At 33.4% G+C, this 19,468-nt stretch overlaps 1 protein-coding gene across 14 annotated transcripts in view; it reads right to left on the minus strand.

Moving 5' to 3' along the window:
• The window catches only part of SLC4A10 (solute carrier family 4 member 10), a 313,419-nt gene that overhangs the window by 111,997 nt on the left and 181,954 nt on the right, over positions 1-19,468 (minus strand). For all 14 annotated transcript variants that reach the window (XM_069472125.1, XM_069472121.1, XM_069472113.1 and 11 more), the window contains one exon: positions 6,904-7,064. In XM_069472125.1, coding sequence (XP_069328226.1) covers positions 6,904-7,064 — 161 coding nt within the window. The remainder of the gene's footprint in view (positions 1-6,903; positions 7,065-19,468) is intronic.

Here is a 19,468-nt window from a genome sequence, read left to right on the forward strand (position 1 = left end):
GCCCTTTCTCAAACTTTCCTTGAAACACATTTCCTTGAAAATTTTGGATAAAAAAATAATTTTCCATAACTTCAAAACAAAGAACAGAAGGTGAGATTTCAGAAGGCTATAATTAAGCAGATTGATACATACATACATTTACCATACATAGTGTCAGAAATGTCAATAAAGTTAAATAAATAGTAAAGGTATTTTAAATTTCTCAGTAATGTAAATATTGCCTCAATAAATCTCAGTGTAATCAGCTTTCTGATTACCAATATTAACTCTAATTGGTCTTCTTGAGGAACTAACTATGGAAAGCAGATCACAAGGAACTGCTTTCCACTGAAGGTTTCAAAATTAGCAGAATTTTCCCTTATACACAATGTTTTCCTTCAGTGTGAAAAGGAAATGAGCTACAGAATGAAATTTGGGCCATTCTACCACATGCTAGCTGCGTGATCTTGTAAAGTTGAGTAACCTCAGTGTCCTTATTTATAACATGGAGATAATAATATCTATCTCATATGTTGTTGCCAGGACTAATGATATAAAGCACCTGATGCACTGATTGGAATATTGAGGCCATCAGTGAATATTTACCAGTACAACATTTTCCTTGAAATTTTCATTAAATACGTTATGGGCTCCTGGTTTGAAATTTTTGGTGGTTGGTTTTAATATATTCATATTTCACAATAGTATATCACATAGGGACAAAGTTGGGCTTATCAATAATGGAAAATCCAAATCAAACTGGCTAAAAGATCTAATTTTACTGGCTCACAAAACAGAAAGATCAAAGTTAGGTTGGCTCTAATTCCATTTCTGTATGATTTGATCAGCTTCCTCCTCCTCTAGGTTTAAGCTTTAACCTCAGGCTGATTTTCCTTATGGTCACGAGGTGGCTTCTAGCAGCAACAAGGAAATATACATCTTTGTTCATATCTAGTGAGCAATATACTGTTTTTTTTGTTTGTTTGTTTGTTTGTTTTTTTGTGACTTTCTCTTAAAAGAAAAGTTCTTTTTCCCTTGTCCAGTAAAAGTTCTCCTAAGTCCATCTGACATAGCCCTGCCCATCCTGAACCAATCACTGGCAAAGGAGAAGGATTCACACGATTGGCTTAAGCTAATCAAGAACTGCCCTCCACTCTGGAGTTAATTCTGTAAAGCAGAGGTAGACAAGCTTTTTATGTATTGAGCCAGATAATAAATATTTTAGGCCATTTGATCTCTGTCACAACTACTCAACTCTGTCTTTGTAGCACAAAAGCAGCCACAGACAACATGTACACAAATGAGCATGGTTGAAACTTTTATATGGACACTGAAATCTGCATTTCACATAATTTTCATCACAAAATATTAATCTTCTTTTCATTATTTTTCAACCCTGTAAAATGTAATCACCACTTCTACCTTAAAAGCCCTACATAATCAGGCAGTAGGCCATATTTGGCACATGGGTTATAGTTTGCTCTACCATTTTTCCATTTACAATGGAAAGAGGTAGAATGAATATTTGGGAGTCAGTCATAATATATACCTGGAATGTTTGAAAGTTAGTCACTATAATTACCTCAAAAGTCCCTTCCAATTTTGAAAATGTATGATACCGTAAAACAATATTTAAATCTATTTTTCAGTTTTTTGGAGATAAGTAGTTACAAAACCCCTTCATTAATTTGAAATAAAGGATATGATAAATTATCAACATATATGACATTACACTGAAACCTTGCTAAGATGGAAAAGTGTATATAAAATGTATATTAGATACTTCATAACTAAATTTGTAAAGGAGGTTATTAAAACACTGATATGATCTCATTGTAAGGCAGTTCCATCCATGAGCTATAATATGACTCTCCAGTTTGGTATTCTAATCAGAATCAAAAGTAATCATATAGTAAACCTTGCACATGTTTATGATTTTTAATTTCTACTAAAGCACATTCCTTTCAGGCTTGAGCACTACAAAAACCTGTAGGTCTCTAGCTTTACAGTTTTTCAGAGATAAGGTCTTTATTTAAAACAATTACATAAGGGAAAGTAAATATTTTTTTAAAAACACTCATCTGTTCATTAGTCACACAGTAAACTCCTCCAAAGTCTAACTACATCAAATAACATCTTAATTAAATGGAAGAGTTAAGAATATAACTTATACTCGGGTGAGATTTAAGTACCAAAGGGAATATGATTCCGTAATCACTTAAATGGTTCTCTTTACCACTACAATATGTATTAGTGTTAACTTGAAAAGTAGGAACGCATAATGGACCATAATGGCTTTGGGCCCAGAGTCAAGTCCTGCAATCTCAGCAGGCTACGATGCCTAAATAAGACAATCTAGCCTGCCAAAGCATAATGCTAGGATCAGGATGATGAGAGGAAAAGCAAGAAGAAAAAGGATAACTAGGTCACAGTCTTCTAACGCTAAGCAGGCTCTTTTTTTTTTTTTTTGAGACAGAGTCTCACTCTGTTGCCCAGGCTAGAGTGAGTGCCATGGCGTCAGCCTAGCTCACAGCAACCTCAAACTCCTGAGCTCAAGTGATCCTCCTGTCTCAGCCTCCCAAGTAGCTGGGACTACAGGCATGCACCACCATGCCCGGCTAATTTTTTCTATATATATTTTTAGCTGTCCATATAATTTCTTTCTATTTTTAGTAGAGATGGGGTCTCGCTCTTGCTCAGGCTGGTCTCGAACTCCTGAGCTCAAACGATCCGCCCACCTCGGCCTCCCAGAGTGCTAGGATTACAGGCGTGAGCCACCGCGCCCGGCCTAAGCAGGCTCTTAAAAAACTAGTAACATTTGTAAAAAGGCCTCAGAAAATGAAAAATCATTTTTCAGCCTAATCAGGTGATTATTTTATCATAACCAATCTACCTTGAATGAAAGCCCCTAAAAGCCATGAGATTTTGCAGATTCTATGTAAATCTCTGACTCTCTAAAGATTATCATATAAATGCTTTGAAAACTGATTGTCTTAACTGAAAAAGATATTGGGGGAGTAAAGGGAATTTTGAAGGTTTTAAATTCTATGATTTGCTTGCCACACTAACAGGAGTGTGTGTACAAAAGATGTAAACTACCATGGTATAAATACTTTTCAGACCAAGGATTATCACAGCATAGCATGTTAAAAAATATATGGCTATTTCCATACCCCTAAATCTGTAGATTATATTCAGGGGGACAAACTGTGGATTTTTCCTTCAATGAAAGATTTTTGAACAACAAAGTTTGTTTTAATGAGTTGAGAGCTATGATTGATAATCTGTCCATGGTACTAACTTTTATTTGGTTTTAATTTCTTCCTAACTCCCATGGACAAAATTAGGTTAAAGTATATACACTGAAGAGACAATGTATTTCCATTATTAATCTTTATAATGCTTAATTTCAAAGAGATTAACATAGAATATAAAATTGGTTGTAATTTATAGGAATATAATTAAGAAGCATTTTCAATACAATTAGTCTCCATATTAGAGTAAATTGTGGTAAACTATATCTGGAGAATTTTGGATTTGAAAAGCTTAAGTAATATTTTGAAGAATGAAGTTTAAATTTATTGAGTTCCCTGAAACACTGAGAAATAGATAGATTTTAAATATATATAAATTATTTAGATATAAATAAATATATTTTAAATTAACTTTATCCAAAAGAAAATCCTACTTTAATTATACCAGAAATTCTTGACAGATCTGCCAGATACGAATGGGATTGTGTACTACTAAGTCTACAAAAATCCTTTAAAGAATTATCTGAATCTGTTAAAAATATTTCAGAACATTGATATAAAAATCTTTGATCATTCCGAAACAATATCTGGGTCATATTCCTCTACTAGGAAATGTCTGAAAAACATTAATGCTGCTGGGCCTGTGCATTCACAAAGTAGTTGGGTTCAGAGCCCTAAAAGATAAACTATCAGATCTAACTTTTAGATAATTGAATTTTATGACAAATATATGTTAATAACTGCCCAACATATAAAAATAATGATAACTAGGAGGTGAGGAAAATTCCAGATTTTATTGTTAATCACTATGGTCACAAATGATCATGAAACAGAATAAAATAAAACTTATGATTATGGGTTAATCAAAAGAAATTTCCATTTCTGCAAATGTCACCTTTGATATAGCACTTTCAATTTACTGTTCATGGGAGAAATGGCCTCCTCTTAACTTCATAAGTTGCTGTGATAATAAAATATTAGAATGAATATAAATACTTTGCAAAGTTAGAAGTCCTAAAAATCTAAAGCATGCTTATTTATTACATATGTAGTAAGGCAGCTCAATTGTCATAAAGTAAAAAATAGCAGTAAGTAAAAAATAAGATAATAATTACAAGCTATAGGGAGAAAATATTTTAATGAGATTTTATTGAGGGCAGAAATAAATAACTTTTGTCTTAAACAAAGTCAAATTACATTAATAAGAGGAAACCTCATTAATGGCTGTAAAGGAATCTAAGATAATAATGATCAACACAAATATTTATAATCATATTTTTCTATGTGATGTTAGCTCTAAACTACTAACATATTTTGAATGTCATTTTATAGGCTGATCTCCACTGAAAATGGGACATTCAAGTTGAGCTACTTCAGAATCAGAAAGATACAGACTAATTAGAAGAACAGAAAGAATACTAAAATGCTATCTGGGGTATCGAGACTTCAGTTGAACTACTTTCATTGTAAGCATAGACTTAGAGAATATAATTTGCCTGAAAAAGCTAGATTTAACACAGCTGACCTTCACATATTCTGTAGACTGGAGCTTGGCAAGGGGGCAGGGATAGGGAAAAGCAGTATAATTTTAGAAAATAAAAATGAACTAAGGTGATAAAAGGAATAGAGTTTTAGTCAAATTACTGAAAGAAAATTTCCTCATGGGAATAACTTCCTAAGGAAACCATTAAAAATTACACATTTTAAGAAATGTAAAGCCTGGTAAAAGTATAAAGGGTACGTTCTGAGGCTAATTTTTCCAGGTTGAAGAATTTGACAGCTTCATTATATCTAATGAGTACAAAACTTATTTGGATTAATCCATTTTCAAAGGTAATGCTATCACTGAGTTAAGCAGCAGAAATAAACTCCTTAGGGTAAGACCTTTTCACCTTCTGAGTCTTAGTTTATTTGTGAAATAAGGATAACAATAATAACAAGCCCCAGGCTTCAGTATCAAAAAGATAATGTGCAAACTTAAGAGTTTCCTTAACTTCAAAGTACTACGAAAAGCCCAGCTATCTCATTCCTAACTACAATATAAAAATGTGTATTGAGTATTAGCAAGACTACAATGAAAAGCTAAGAAATTGAGCTGGATAGCTACTATTTCAGCGTTCTTAGAAAGTTTGCTAATTTCTAAGTTTAACCATTTTGTCTAACTCTTGATTTAGCACAAACTACTAGTATGAGCTGTGTTCTTCTGAAAATTATAGTATATTCAACTTTATAAAGTCCTTTAGGCTCCAATTATGTAATTTAAGTGGTAACCTCCTTATAGTTGTTATATGAAACTTAGAGGAGGGAGGAAGGCTTATCTTTTCTGTTTGGTGTTTTCTTGTGTTTTTTTTTTTTTTTTTTTTTTTAGTTTTTTAATACTTTTGCTTAATATTGTATGCCAACATAACTTTCCATACTTACTTTTCTTTTTACACATATTGTAATGTGTGCATGCCTATCAGCACCAATGGCCAAATCAATAATTTTTGAAATGATCAATTTGCCATGCAAATTTGGGCAGCATCTACTTCAAGACATCTTTCTTCAGACCGCAGTTGTAGTGTAATAGAAGGAATGCTAAGCTTAAAGTCGGAGGCCCTTGGATGGAATCCAAGCTATGAAAATTTTAGAGTTTTTAGTTTCTCATTGAAAAATCAGAATGACACATACTCTATGAGGCTGCTCTGAAGATTAATTTAGATATGTCATTTTTCTAACATATTATCTTATTTATATGCTCAAAAAAACACAAACAGAATTTTGGGTTTGGTGTTTCTTCCCAAATCTACAATATAATTAAGATATTCAAGTGTCCCTAAGTCTTTCTACTCCACAAATAAATTCCATATGAAACTGATTTTATTTTCCCAAACTAGGAATTAAAGAAAAAAAAAAAAAACCTGCCTCAGTCTTTTCTTTGTTTTTATTTTTAAAACTTCCATCAGTCATTTCATTTATACTCTCTAAAAATTCATTTCTGTGTTTTTTTATTATTTTGTTTTTATTAAAATACACTGTCCTTTAGATCAAAAGATACAAGAGTGTAGATACAGAAGATTACTCCATTTCTGTAATTTCTCTGCATTTCCTAAATATAGCTGTCAATGTTATATAAACACAATAGGATTCTAATACAAATCATTCATCCCAGGTGCTAGTCATAGTATTAAATTACAAATTTCAACTGCATCACTTGGCTTCCTCTGAAATTCAAGAGTTTTAATTCACTTTAAATAAGTAAATGGCCAGACATTTCTATGTCCATTTTAAACTAACATGTTTTCTGTTTTCTGAAATTTTTTCCTTTGGTTATTTCATGTGTTTGAATATTAGAAAATCAATTTTTAGCCTTAAGGTTTTTTTCCTTCAATTTTCTAATAGTCACCATCTAAATATAACAGTGAAAAACAATAAATACTGAATCGGAGTCAGGATCTCTAGGCTGTTGTCCTAGGCTTGGCACTGACAAGCTAGACCATATTTCTCTGAGACTCAACTTCTTTTATATCAAACAAAGGGGCAGGAGAAAATGACTCTTAAGGCCCCATACACTGATCATGAGAATTTGTTTTCCAAAGTTCATACACGTATGGAATTATAAAGGAAAGAGAGTAACAAAAAGCAGCTGTACACATAAAAGTAAAATAAACTAAAGGAAAAAAAGATATACCTGCAATTTCTTCTAAAGTGTTAGCATGCATGTCCAGCAACACAGTTCCATTCAGAATGCAACTTCTCAACTCAAACAAGCTGTGCAGTGAAAGAGTAGCCACATAAGGCTTGCTCCACCTTTCTCCTCCGTCTTCCACATCTTCTTCAAACTTCAACCACCTATACAAATAAACATTATTATCAGCACATTGCATATTATATTGTAGATGAATGATCCTTTATCCCAATAACAAAAGGTAGAAATAGAAAGTTATTCATTTATATTGCTTCTTGGTTTTATGGGTTTTGGAAATATTTAAAAACTAGCCCAAGGCATTTGATTCATTTCATTTTAGTTCCATTGAACTAGCATTCTTCTTGTAATTGAAAGATAATTTAAAACAAATACAAACTCATGGTATTTTTGTTAATTTGTCTAGCTCTGAAGAAACATTTTAATAAAAATGTATAACCAGTCGTCACAGTAAATCTTTTGTAGAACTAACAGAGTATACTTCTTCATGGAAAGTTAACAGTCATTGAAAAAGACAATGAAAGAATACTCATTTTTCTTTAGTGGCAGTTCTTAAACCTGAATGTTTTAGTCTCTTGGTAAAATATTAGATTTTTAGGGAGGCTAGTATGGACTCTTCTATAGAAAAAATCCTTATTAGGCTTGTTTGGATGAAAGCTAATGATAGTAGTCACGTCCTAGGCACTGAATATATGAAAATTGAGCTCTGACTCCATTTCCTAGGTGTGTATCTGAGGGGTGGATAATAGGAGAAAAGCCTTGATATCATGATGTCAAATGAGAGACAACTGCCTTCTTGGAGTGAAACAAGTAGTAATACCTGGGATTGTAAGTAAGCAAGATAAATGGAAGGGGTAAAGAGAAACCAGTGATTGTATTGCTCTGGCACAAACCACTCAATCTTTTATCCTTTCAGAGACTTGCTTTCTAATCTTAATAGATGACCAATTTAATTTCGCCATTTCTAATGAAACAGGCTAAATTACCTTCCTCCAATCTCATCTCTATCATTTCCCTCATTCCTTCTTTCCTTAGTCATTTTTGGCCATACTTCCTCTCTCTAAGCAATGTAATTCAAATTCTCTATATGATGTTATAGTACTGTTTTATGTAATCAAATAACCCAACTTCAACAGGGAGTTAGGTAAATTAGCCCAAAGTAACTAACCAAAAGAGCTAATCAGACTGATTAATGTGTAGAGTAGCAAGAGATCAAGAAAGCTATGGATCTGTCTCTAGTATTCAGGGAGCAAAAAAATTGTTAGAAAGTGAAAAGGAAACTAATAGGGAAGAACAGCTATGCCTGACAGAAGTTCACAGACAAGGAAGAATAGCTATGCCTATACAGAACACATGGAGGTTGAAAAAACTTACATGTAAGCCCCAAACCGCTTACAGTATCTCTTCAAGGCTGGGACTTTTATAGAACATTTTTATTTACACAGTTAGGAATTTTTCATATTGGTGATTTCTAAAGTTTTTTCAGCCCTTAACAGGACCATAATACCTCATAAATATGTGATGGTCATTAATACTGCTCATGAAATATAGCTGGTTCTCCCTCTCTTTCTAGTAAAGAGTTGGATATCACTACCTAGCTCCTTTTTCACTGGTGAGTCAATGTGACTGTGACTGGTTCTGGACAATGAGTTGGGAGGAGAAACTTTGTGTGTGTCACTTCCAAACTGGAGCATTTAACTGTCAAGATGAGACCCCGTGGAGCTCCCTTTTTCCCTGCTGTGGCAACCAGCAATGTTCAAGAAGGAGGCTGCTCTATCAGCTGCGGCCCCTCAGTAACTACCAAGAAGAGATGAGCAGAGCCTCCATTGACCCATGATGGACATGGATCATGAGCCATAAATAAACCTTTGCAGTTTTAAGCCATTGAGATTGTAGGATATTTTTTACAGCATAATTTAACCTATCTCAACTGATAAAGATCACCATTTTAGCTATTCATGCCAACATAAAAATCCTAATTAGAATTAACAATGAGAGCAAATATGATTTTATTAAATATTATGATTTAATAATATATTATTTAATACATATATTAATATATATTTCTTGCCAGATAAAGAGTAAGACCATGGTCATATTATGAATGTCAATATTAAAAAGGATCACCCTCTTGGTAGGCATTTTGAAATGGAATAGTAGAAAGTACCTTGGACTAATTGAGAATAAAAAGAAATCTACCAATAGGTTTTGTCCATAGTCTACAGTTAAACTACCACGTGATCAAGGAAAAGTCTTTTAAATTTTCTGGGCCGCAGATTTCTCATCTGTACAGTGATGAGGCAAATTCAACCCATTAAATAATTTCCCCAAGATCACCTAACCACCTTGTCAAACCAGGATTCAACTCAAGTTGTTTTTAATTTCGTTTTTCTCCAGAATCTGTGCCTATTTCCCACCACAATACAATTACTTGAATTAAATTTATGGTCCTCAGCTCAAAGATCTTATGCTAATATCTATAAATGGAAATAATAATTTAACATTCAATTTTTATCCATGCCTGGAACCAATCTCAAGTTGAAAAATGTTCTTTGTTCTCTCTCCCTCCTTTTACACTATCCACATTTTTTTGTTTATTACTTACCATACTAAATAAAAACAGGTGGTTTTTCTTTGTAAGACTCAAATATCCTATTCTGTGGAATGGGCTACAATGGAACTTTCCATGGAGAACTTTCCACCAGGGGAGTGGGTACAAGTTTTATCAAATCTTCTATTATCTTGTATACTACTGACATATGATGTGGTTTTCAGACAAAAAGATCAAAAGAAAGGGAGATTATATAGCAGCCCTTATGCTAGCATCATTTGGACTGAAGAACTATTTTAGATTTGAAATCTACTGTCCAGTCATTGGATGGTAAAAAAGACTTAAGGAAATCAAAGGTTGTAATAATGTTTGGGGGAATATAGATTTTTCTCTATGGGAAAATGTCCTCAGTTAAGGTTTCTGGAGCTATAGTACTTTCTGTCACTCCTGTATATAAAATTGCTTCTAAAATACTATATTTAAAAATTTTACTCAAGTATGAAATCCTGAAAAGTGTTTGTATGTTACTAAAAAACAATATTATTTCTTAATTACTTAAGTATAAATCTATAAACTTACCCATACATTAATATTGTTTTTAAGTTTTAATAACATTAACAAATTCATTTTTAGAATACTCATGGGCCTCTTGATCTGTATAAAATGATCAAATCCTTCCTTATAAAGAAATTTATGGCTAAATTTTACTTCTGGATAACAGTAAATATGATTAAAGAAGTGAAAAAGCATCTACATCATTTTATCTTGACTCCTTTGAAAGTGAAAATGTAAATTTTAAGAATTCCCATAAGATGTGGAGTGGGAGGACATATATATGTGTGTATATGTGTAGTTCTATGCATTTTTATCCCATGTATAGATTCATATAAATACCATAATCAAGATACAGAGCTGTTCCATCACCAGAAAGGAAATTCCTCATGCTACACCTCTGCATTCTCAGTCCTCACTCTGTTCCTGGCAACCACTAATCTATTTTCATCACTACAGTCCTGTCATTTTGAGGATGTTATCTAAATGGAATCCTACAGTTTGCAATCTTTTGAGATGGACATTTTTTCCATTAAGCATAATGCTCTTGAGATCAATCCAAGTTGTTGTATGTATCAGTTTTTTTTTTTTTTTTTTTTTTTTAAATTTTTTTTGAGACAGAGTCTCACTCTGTTGCCCAGGCTAGAGTGAGTGCCGTGGCGTCAGCCTAGCTCACAGCAACCTCAAACTCCTGAGCTCAAGGGATCCTCCTGTCTCAGCCTCCCGAGTAGCTGGGACTACAGGCATGCACCACCATGCCCGGCTAATTTTTTTCTATATATATTTTTAGCTGTCCATATAATTTCTTTCTATTTTTAGTAGAGATGGGGTCTCGCTCTTGCTCAGGCTGGTCTCGAACTCCTGAGCTCAAAAGATCCGCCCACCTCGGCCTCCCAGAGTGCTAGGATTACAGGTGTGAGCCACCACGCCCGGCCAGTATCAGTTTTTTTATTGTTGAGTAATATTTCTTTATATGGATAGATGTATCAGTTTAACAATTCATCCACTGGAGTACCTTCAAGCTGTTCATAGGTTTTGCTATTACAAATAAATCTGCCATGAATTCTCATGCAGAGGTTTTTGTGTCAACATAAGTTTTCATTTCTCTGGGATAATTGCCCAAAAGGACAATTGCTGGGTCATATAGTAAATGAATATTTAGTTTTATAAGAAAGAAACTCCCAAAATGCTTTCCATAGTGGCTCTACCATTTTACATTCAATAATGTGTGAGAGATCCAGTTTCTCTGTATCCTCACCAGCATTTGTAATTATGACTATTCTTTATTTTTACTATTCCATTATGTATGCAGTGATACCACATAGTAGTTCTAATGTGCATTTTCCTAGTGACTAAAAATGTTAAACTTTTTTTTTTTTTTTGAGACAGGGTCTCTGTTGCCTGGGCTATAGTGCAGTGGTGTCATCATAGCTCTCTGCAACCTCAAACTGCTGGGCTGAAGCAATCCTCATGTCTCAGCCTCTTAAGTAACTGGGACTACAGGCATGCACCACCAGGCCTGGTTAATTTTTCTATTTTTTGTAGAGACCAGGTCTTTCTATGTTGCTCAGGCTGGTCTAAAACTCCTGGTCCCCAGCGATCCTCCCACGTCGGCCTTCCAAAGTGCTTGGATTACAGGTGTGAACCATTGCGCCTGGCCCCTTGAACATCTTTTCATGTGCTATTTTTCATATGTATCTCCTTTTTGGTAAAATGTTTATGTCTTTTGCCCATTTTTCTAACTGATTTGTTTATTTTCATATTGTTGAACTTTGAGAGTTTGTTATATATTCTACAAGTAACACTTTTGTTGAATATATATGGTTTGGAAATATTTTCTCTCTGTGTCTAGCTTGCTTTTTCATTCTCTTAACAGGATCTTTCACAGCACAAAAGTTTTAATTTTGTAAAGCTCAATTTATGAATATTTTCTTTTATGGACTGTGCTTTTGGTAACATATCTAAAAACTTATTACCTTAGCCGTGGGTCCTGAAGATTTTCTCCTATGTTTCTTCTAAAAGTTTTATAGCTTTATGTTTTACATTTAGATTTATGATCTATTTTTTTGTGTGCACTATGAGGTTTAGATCAAGGTTCATTTTTTTGCCTATAGATGTCTAATTGCTCCAGCATCATTTGTTGAAGAGATTTTTCTTCATCCAGTTAATAGTTTTTGTCTTTTGTCAAAAATCATTAAGCCATACTTGTGTTGGTTTATTCCTTGGTTCTCTATTCTGTTCCAGTGATCTATGTGTCTATCTGAAATGACATTTTAAAAACAAATGAAGAGATATATTCCTTCCTTTAGAATAATTTTCTTCAAATTGGGGGCTTGGTTCTATTAGAAAATAATGGAGACCTGGGGAGTTCCAAGCAGTTTGGTGGTTAAGGTAACCAAATATAAGTTATATGCATGGATGGTTTGATGTACCCATGGTTTTATGAGTATTATAGGAGGAGGCAGAAGGTACTTTCCATAAAAAGGAGACCACAAGTTACAAATATCAAGTTACTAAAGATACTAAACATTTCAAGATTCAGTGCTTTATGCCAGCTCCAGAATGATGCCAAAAACTTTAAGAGATATTTAAATGAATATTTTTAAAGAAACTATTAAAAATGATATATATACATAAATACATAAGTATATCTCTTTTTCTGTTTTTCATTCCATTTCATCCTTCAAAGATAGAAATTAAAAGAACTTGGAATACACCAGATACTGTTTTAAGATTTGTAGTCACTGACTATACTGTCAGTTGCAAAATGCCTGATTGCAGTTAATGACCTAAAGTGCTGCAATTTTTTCCAGTATTCGAATAAACTCTGCTGACATTTGTTTGAACAGCAAACCAAGGCAAACAAGAGTCTCAAAGCATGAATGAGATGTGATGGACATTGCAAAAAAAATAAAAAATAAAAATTGCAGGCCAATTGCATGACCTTTTCTATGAGGGATTTAAACGCTGAGCAGATTATTTTCATTTCCTTTAGTATGTCTGGATCTGTTTTTCATCCAAGATTAGCACATTGGAGTTTCTTTCTACTAAACAACATTAAATAGGTGTTCCATGAATTCTTTGAAGATTAAGTTGGTGATAATCTCCTCTAAAATATTCATATTAAAAATATACACAATAAAATTCTTCTGATAATTAGAAATAGGTGTTTTCTAGAGAACTTAACTCTGTGTATTCTATTCCCACTAACTCAGTTTAACTTTTCTAAGAATTTTTATTCTCTGATTCTACTCGAACAAAAAGGAGTTATTATATCATCCAAGATTATAGCCTTGGGGAAGTAAAGAATGTCTCAAAAAAAAATCTTCTTTTAGGAGAGTTGGGGGACATGGTAGGGGAGGGGACATAGTTAGGGTGTGGCTAGAGAATAACATGTAATCATATAATACCTATACTCATCTTAAGAGGAAATAAAGTATATCAAAACCTACTGTTTATAGACATCAACTGTTCTTAATCAATATTATTGTCATACCTCACATTCCATGGAAAAATCCAGATGACTTGAAGCTTTACTAATTTTGAACATCAAATGCTTTCACAGCATCAGTAATTGTTTTGATATAATAATCCTTTTCCATACTACCACGTATGTATCAGAGGCCTAAATTCCACCCCCTGCTTTGCCTCTTCTGAGATCATTTGTGGGAAGCATTTTTAAAGGGCAACCACAGTGAGTCAAACATGTTGTCTCTACAATTGCACAGCTGTGGTAGCTTTACTCACTTTTCTATTAATAACACTATATGTTATTTATAAGAAGGACATTGTAATTGTGTTGATTTCATTAGCCTCTTCATATGGCTTCTTTTAGGGCTTTTAAAAGTGAACAGCTGGTTTTCACAAACATTTATTAAATAATTATGATTCAAAATTTAGCTTCAAAATCTAAAACTTGGAGTTTTACTTGGCAATGACAGTGGGATAAATTATTCAAGATGTGATATGTGACAGGTGCCATGTGTTGATAAAATATCCTTTTTACTTCTACTATTAGGGTAGAAAATTATTAATCCCACCTGGAATACTAACCAAAAAAAAAGAAGTACTTCAAATGGTTATGCTAATGACTTATTAGAATTAAATTGCATTTGAAAAATCAGATGGAATCATGAATTAACTAAAATTAGACTTTTTAGATGAACTAAAGCGACCAGAACAAAATTACTTCTGCCACTTAAAAACTCACTACATTGTGAAGTCCTTAATATATACTTTCTGCTCTTCCCTGAAGTACTGCATCTCAACTAAAGTTTATCCACGCACTTCTGCAATGGCTGTTACTATTTTGACTGCTCATCAGATGTCTTGCTGAACCTCAAACAGCTGTACCATACAAAAGGTTCCAGGAGCATGGCTAAGAACACAGGTCCTATTTAATAACATTAGAGAATCCTAATAATTAACTGGATCATCTCTTTTATTCTTTTAAATAAACAGCAATATATTTTGGTGGTTTAGGATAAGCATAGAATTCAAATTAATCCACTAGAGCACAATAAACTCCTACCTGCTGAATTGTAACAGAGTGAAAGAACTAGATTCTAGTATTGCTTCTGCCATCTCCTAGCTTTATAAGGGTGGGCAAGGTACAAGGAAGTTATTGATTAAAAGGAATGGATCACTATTTAATCAGGGAGATGAAAAACCACCAACCACTTTTTAAAAAAGGGAGTTACGCACATCAAAATATTATTCCAATCTTACTTCTCAGCTCCATTATATAATATGAGGGTAAAGAAAGGAATCTGAAAGGAATGCTCCCAAAAAATACCTCTTAGTATTAATAATAGATTAAAGAGAGTCTAACAAGAGCTGTCTAATCATCACAACCACCAGATCTTCTTTCAAGTCATCCAGGAACACCTGTTTCTTGCGACCAGTGGAAGACAGATGGTTCTAGCCTTAAACAGGGAGATGTGCACTTCCTTATCAACAACTCTTTCATGATGAAAGAGCAAAAATTATACCACTAATTTGTGGAGAAGATGATCACATATTGCTTCTCTGTCACCAAATAAAGAAGAAGGGCATATATATATATATATATATATACACATACACACATATATACATAGATATATAAATTCCCACATGATTACTTTTTGATGCAGTTGGAAAAGGTAGAAGGCTGTTAATCTTAAAACATACCATGTCATATAAAAACTATTTTAAATTTAGTCTCATATTTAAAATATTACAATAGAAAGCATCATAGCAAAAAATTAATTCATGAAAAGTTTTCATTAAAAAAGATAATTCACACAGAATAACATAAAACTAATTTAAAGTATTCAAAAAGGCAAATAAAGAAAATAATGATTTGACATAAAACAGATAAAGGAAATGATTCACAGGAAAAAAATAAAAACATATGAAAAGATGTTGAACCTCACTAATAACTAAAGAAATCAAATTAAACAATGAGATTTATGTTTCATCTATAAAATTGACAAACAATTTAAACAGTTTTATAATTTAGTGCAGCAAGGATCTGGGGGAAATAAACACTCTCATACGGTATTAGCAGAAGTATAAATTACCAAAACATGTTATGAAAGTAATTTTGCATTATCTATCAAAGTAAAAAATATCTGCTGTCTTTGCTTCATAAATTCCACTGTTAGAAATTCACCCTACATAATTATCTAGAAAATAATGCCAAAGTATTTGTTTAAATGATCACGGTAGCAATTTTTATTTTAAAAAATCAATCTAAATGTTTATTGACACTGGCTAAATAAAGTACATCCATATAATTAAATGCAATTCAGTCATTAAAAAGACTGTATAAATCTGTATTGCTGATATGGAAAATGTTCCAAATATATTATTAAGTGAAAAAAGTAGGGTATAAATACTGTATATTATATAATCCCTAATGTGTAAATTAAAAAGGGCACATATTTACATGCAGATCTCAATATTAAATATTTTTTGGAAAGATGCACAAAAAACTGTTAACAGTGATTAACTTTGAAAAGAGGTACTGTGAATAAGGGTAGAGAAATACTTTTTACTTTTCTATCCTCCAATAATTTTTGAGTTTTAAATATTGACAGTAGTTTTATTTTTTTTAAATTTTATATTTTTCCCTTGTGTATTTATTTTTTATTTATTTTTTTTTTATTTCAGCATAATATGGGGGGTATATCTGACAAAGGTTTAGGTTACATATATTGCCTTTGCCCCACCTGAGTCAGAGCTTCAAGGATGTCCATCTCCCAGACAGTGCGCACCTCACCCATTAGGTGTGAATATACCCATCCCCGCCTCCCACCTCCCACCTGCCCAACACCCAATGAATGTTACTACTGTATGTGCACATAAGTGTTGATCAGTTAATACTAATTTGCTGGTGAGTACATGTGGTGCTTGTTTTTCTATCCTTGGGATACTTCACTTAGTAGAATGGGCTCCAGCTCCACCCAGGATAATACAGGAGGTGCTAGATCACCATTGTTTTTTGTGGCTGAGTAGAACTCCACGGTATACATATACCACATTTTATTAATCCACTCATGTATTGATGGGCACTTGGGTTGTTTCCACATCCTTGCAATTGTGAATTGCACTGCTGTAAACATTCTAGTGCAGATGTCTTTTTTATAGACTGTCTTTTGTTCCTTTGGGTAGATGCCCAGTAATGGGATTGCTGGATCAAATGGTAGTTCTACTTGTAGCTCTTTCAGGTATCTCCATATTACTTTCCACAGAGGCTGTACTAGCTTGCAGTCCCACCAGCAGTATATGAGTGTTCCTATAACTTTGTATCCATGCCAACATTTATTGTTTTGGGACTTTTTGGTTAAGGCCATTCTCCCTGGAGATAAGTGATATCTCATTGTGGTTTTGATTTGCATTTCCCTGATGATTACAGATATTGAACCAGCCTGAGCAAGAGTAAGACCCCGTCTCTACTGAAAATAGAAAGAAATTAGCTGGACAACTAAAAATATATAGAAAAAATTAGCTGGGCATGGTAGCATATGCCTGTAGTTGTACCTACTTGGGAGGCTGAGGCAGAAGGATTGCGTAAGCCCAGGAGTTTGAGGTTGCTGTGTGCTAGGCTGATGCCATGGCACTCTAGCCCGGGCAACAGAGTGAGACTGTCTCAAAAAAAAAAAAAAAAAAAAAAAAAATAGAGATATTTAGGGTCTTCCTCATAAATTCTTTGCTTAGGCCAATGTCTATAAGAGTTTTTCCAACATTTTCTTCTAGAATTCTTATAGTTTCATGTCTTAGGTTTAAGTCTGTTATCCACCTTGAGTTGATTTTTGTGAGAGGTGAGAAGTGCATATCCTGTTTCAGTCTTCTACATGTGGCTATCCAATTTTCCCAGCACCATTTATTGAATAAGGGTTCTTTTCCCCAGTGTATGTTTGTCTATTTTGTTAAAGATTAGATGGCTATATGAGGATGGTTTTATAACTGGGTTCTTTTATATCTGGGTTCTGTTCCATTGGTCTATGTCTCTGTTTCTGTGCCAGTATCATGCTATTTTTGTTGCTATAGCCTTATAGTATAGCTTGAAGTCTGGTAAATTGATGCCTCTCAATTTGTTCTTTTTGCTTAAGATTGTTTTACTATATGGGTTCTTCTCAGGTTCTATGAAGCATAGAATTATTTTTTTTCTAGGTCTGCAAAAAATGATGTTGGTATTTTAATAGGGATTGCATTGAATCTGTAGATCACTTTGGGTAGTATAGACATTTTAAAAATGTTGATTCTGCCAACCCATGAGCATGGTATGGTTTTCCATCTGTTTACATCCTCTGCTATTTCTTTCCTCAGTGTTTCATAGTTCTCTCTGTAGAGGTCTTTCACCTCCTTAGTTAAATATATTCCTAAGTATTTCATTTTCTTTGTTGCTATTGTGAAGGGTATTGAGTCTTTGATTTGGTTCTGTTTGACATTCATGGCAGAATCTTTGGAGTCTTCTAGATATAAGATCGTATCATCAGCAAAGAGCAATAGTTTGACCTCTTCTGCCCCCATTTAGATGCCTTTGATTTCCTTCTCCTGTCTGATTGCTCTGGCTAGGACTTCCAGCACTGTGTTAAATAGAAGTAGTGATAGAGGGCAACCTTGTCTGGTTCTAGTTCTAAGCAGTAATGCTTTCAATTTTTCGCTGTTCAGTATGATGGTGGCTGTGGGTTTGTCATATGTAGATTCTATCACTTTTAGGTAAATTCTGAGTCTATGCCTATTTTTTTAAGCATTCTTATCATAAAAGGGTGCTGAATTTTGTCGAATGCTTTTTCTGCATCTATTGACAGTATCACATGGTCTTTGTTTTTGCTTCTATTTATATGGTGAATTACATTTATAGATTTGCGTATGTGGAACCATCCCTGCATCTCTGGCATGAAGCCCACGTGGTCGTGATGGATTATTTTTTTTGATAAACACCTGAATTCGGTTTGCTAGGATTTGGTTGAGAATTTTTCCCTCTATATACATAAGGGATATTGGTCTGTAGTTTTCTTTCTTTGTTGCATCCTTTCCTGGTTTAGGTATCAGGGTAATGTTAGCTTCATAAAACGTGCTGGGGAGGATTCCTTATTTCTTGATGTGTGGAATAATTTCTGCAGAATAGGCACCAGTTCTTCTCTGTAGGTCTGGTAAAATTTGGGTGTGAAACCATCTGGTCCAGGACTTTCTTTTTTTAGGAAGGTTTTTTATTGCTGCTTCAATTTAGGTACTTGATATTGGTCTGTTCAGGAATTCTATTTGTTCCTGATTGAGCCTAGGGAGGCTATGTGTCTTTAAGAATTTGTCCATTTCCTCCACATTTTCAAGTTTATATGGATAGAGGTTTTTACAATATTCATAGATGATATTTTATATTTCTGTGGTATCTGTTGTAACTTCTCCTTTTTCATTCCTGATGGAGCTTATTAGAGTCATTTCTTTTCTGCTTTTCAATCTAGCAAGAGGCATGTCAATTTTGTTTATTTTTCCAAAGAAACAACTTTTTGTTTTATTAATCTTCTGTATAGTTTTGTTATTATCAATGTCATTTAGTTCAGCTCTGATCTTTGTTATTTCTTTTCTTATGCTGGGTTACGGGTTCTTTTGCTCATCCTTTTCCAGTTCTTTGAGACAATTCATTAGATTGTTGATTTGTGATCTTTCTGTCCTTTGGATGTAGACATTTATGAATATAAATTTTCTTCTCGGGACTGCTTTTGCTTTATTTTATAACACAGATTTTGATCACTTGTTTCTTCTTTATTATTTAGTTCAAAGAATCTTTTGGTTTCCATCTTAATTTCCTTCTTAACCCAATAATTGCTCAGCAGAATGAACTAGGTGATGGCCACTATGGTTTTCTTTTATTTATTTTTAGTATTTTTCCAATAAAGGAGAATCATAAAGGCCACTCAAAATATATCAAACAAGAATTAAGCAGGCCAGTATTAT

This window comes from Eulemur rufifrons, chromosome 1 (assembly GCF_041146395.1).
Source record: "Eulemur rufifrons isolate Redbay chromosome 1, OSU_ERuf_1, whole genome shotgun sequence".
Taxonomy (NCBI): Eukaryota; Metazoa; Chordata; class Mammalia; order Primates; family Lemuridae; genus Eulemur; species Eulemur rufifrons.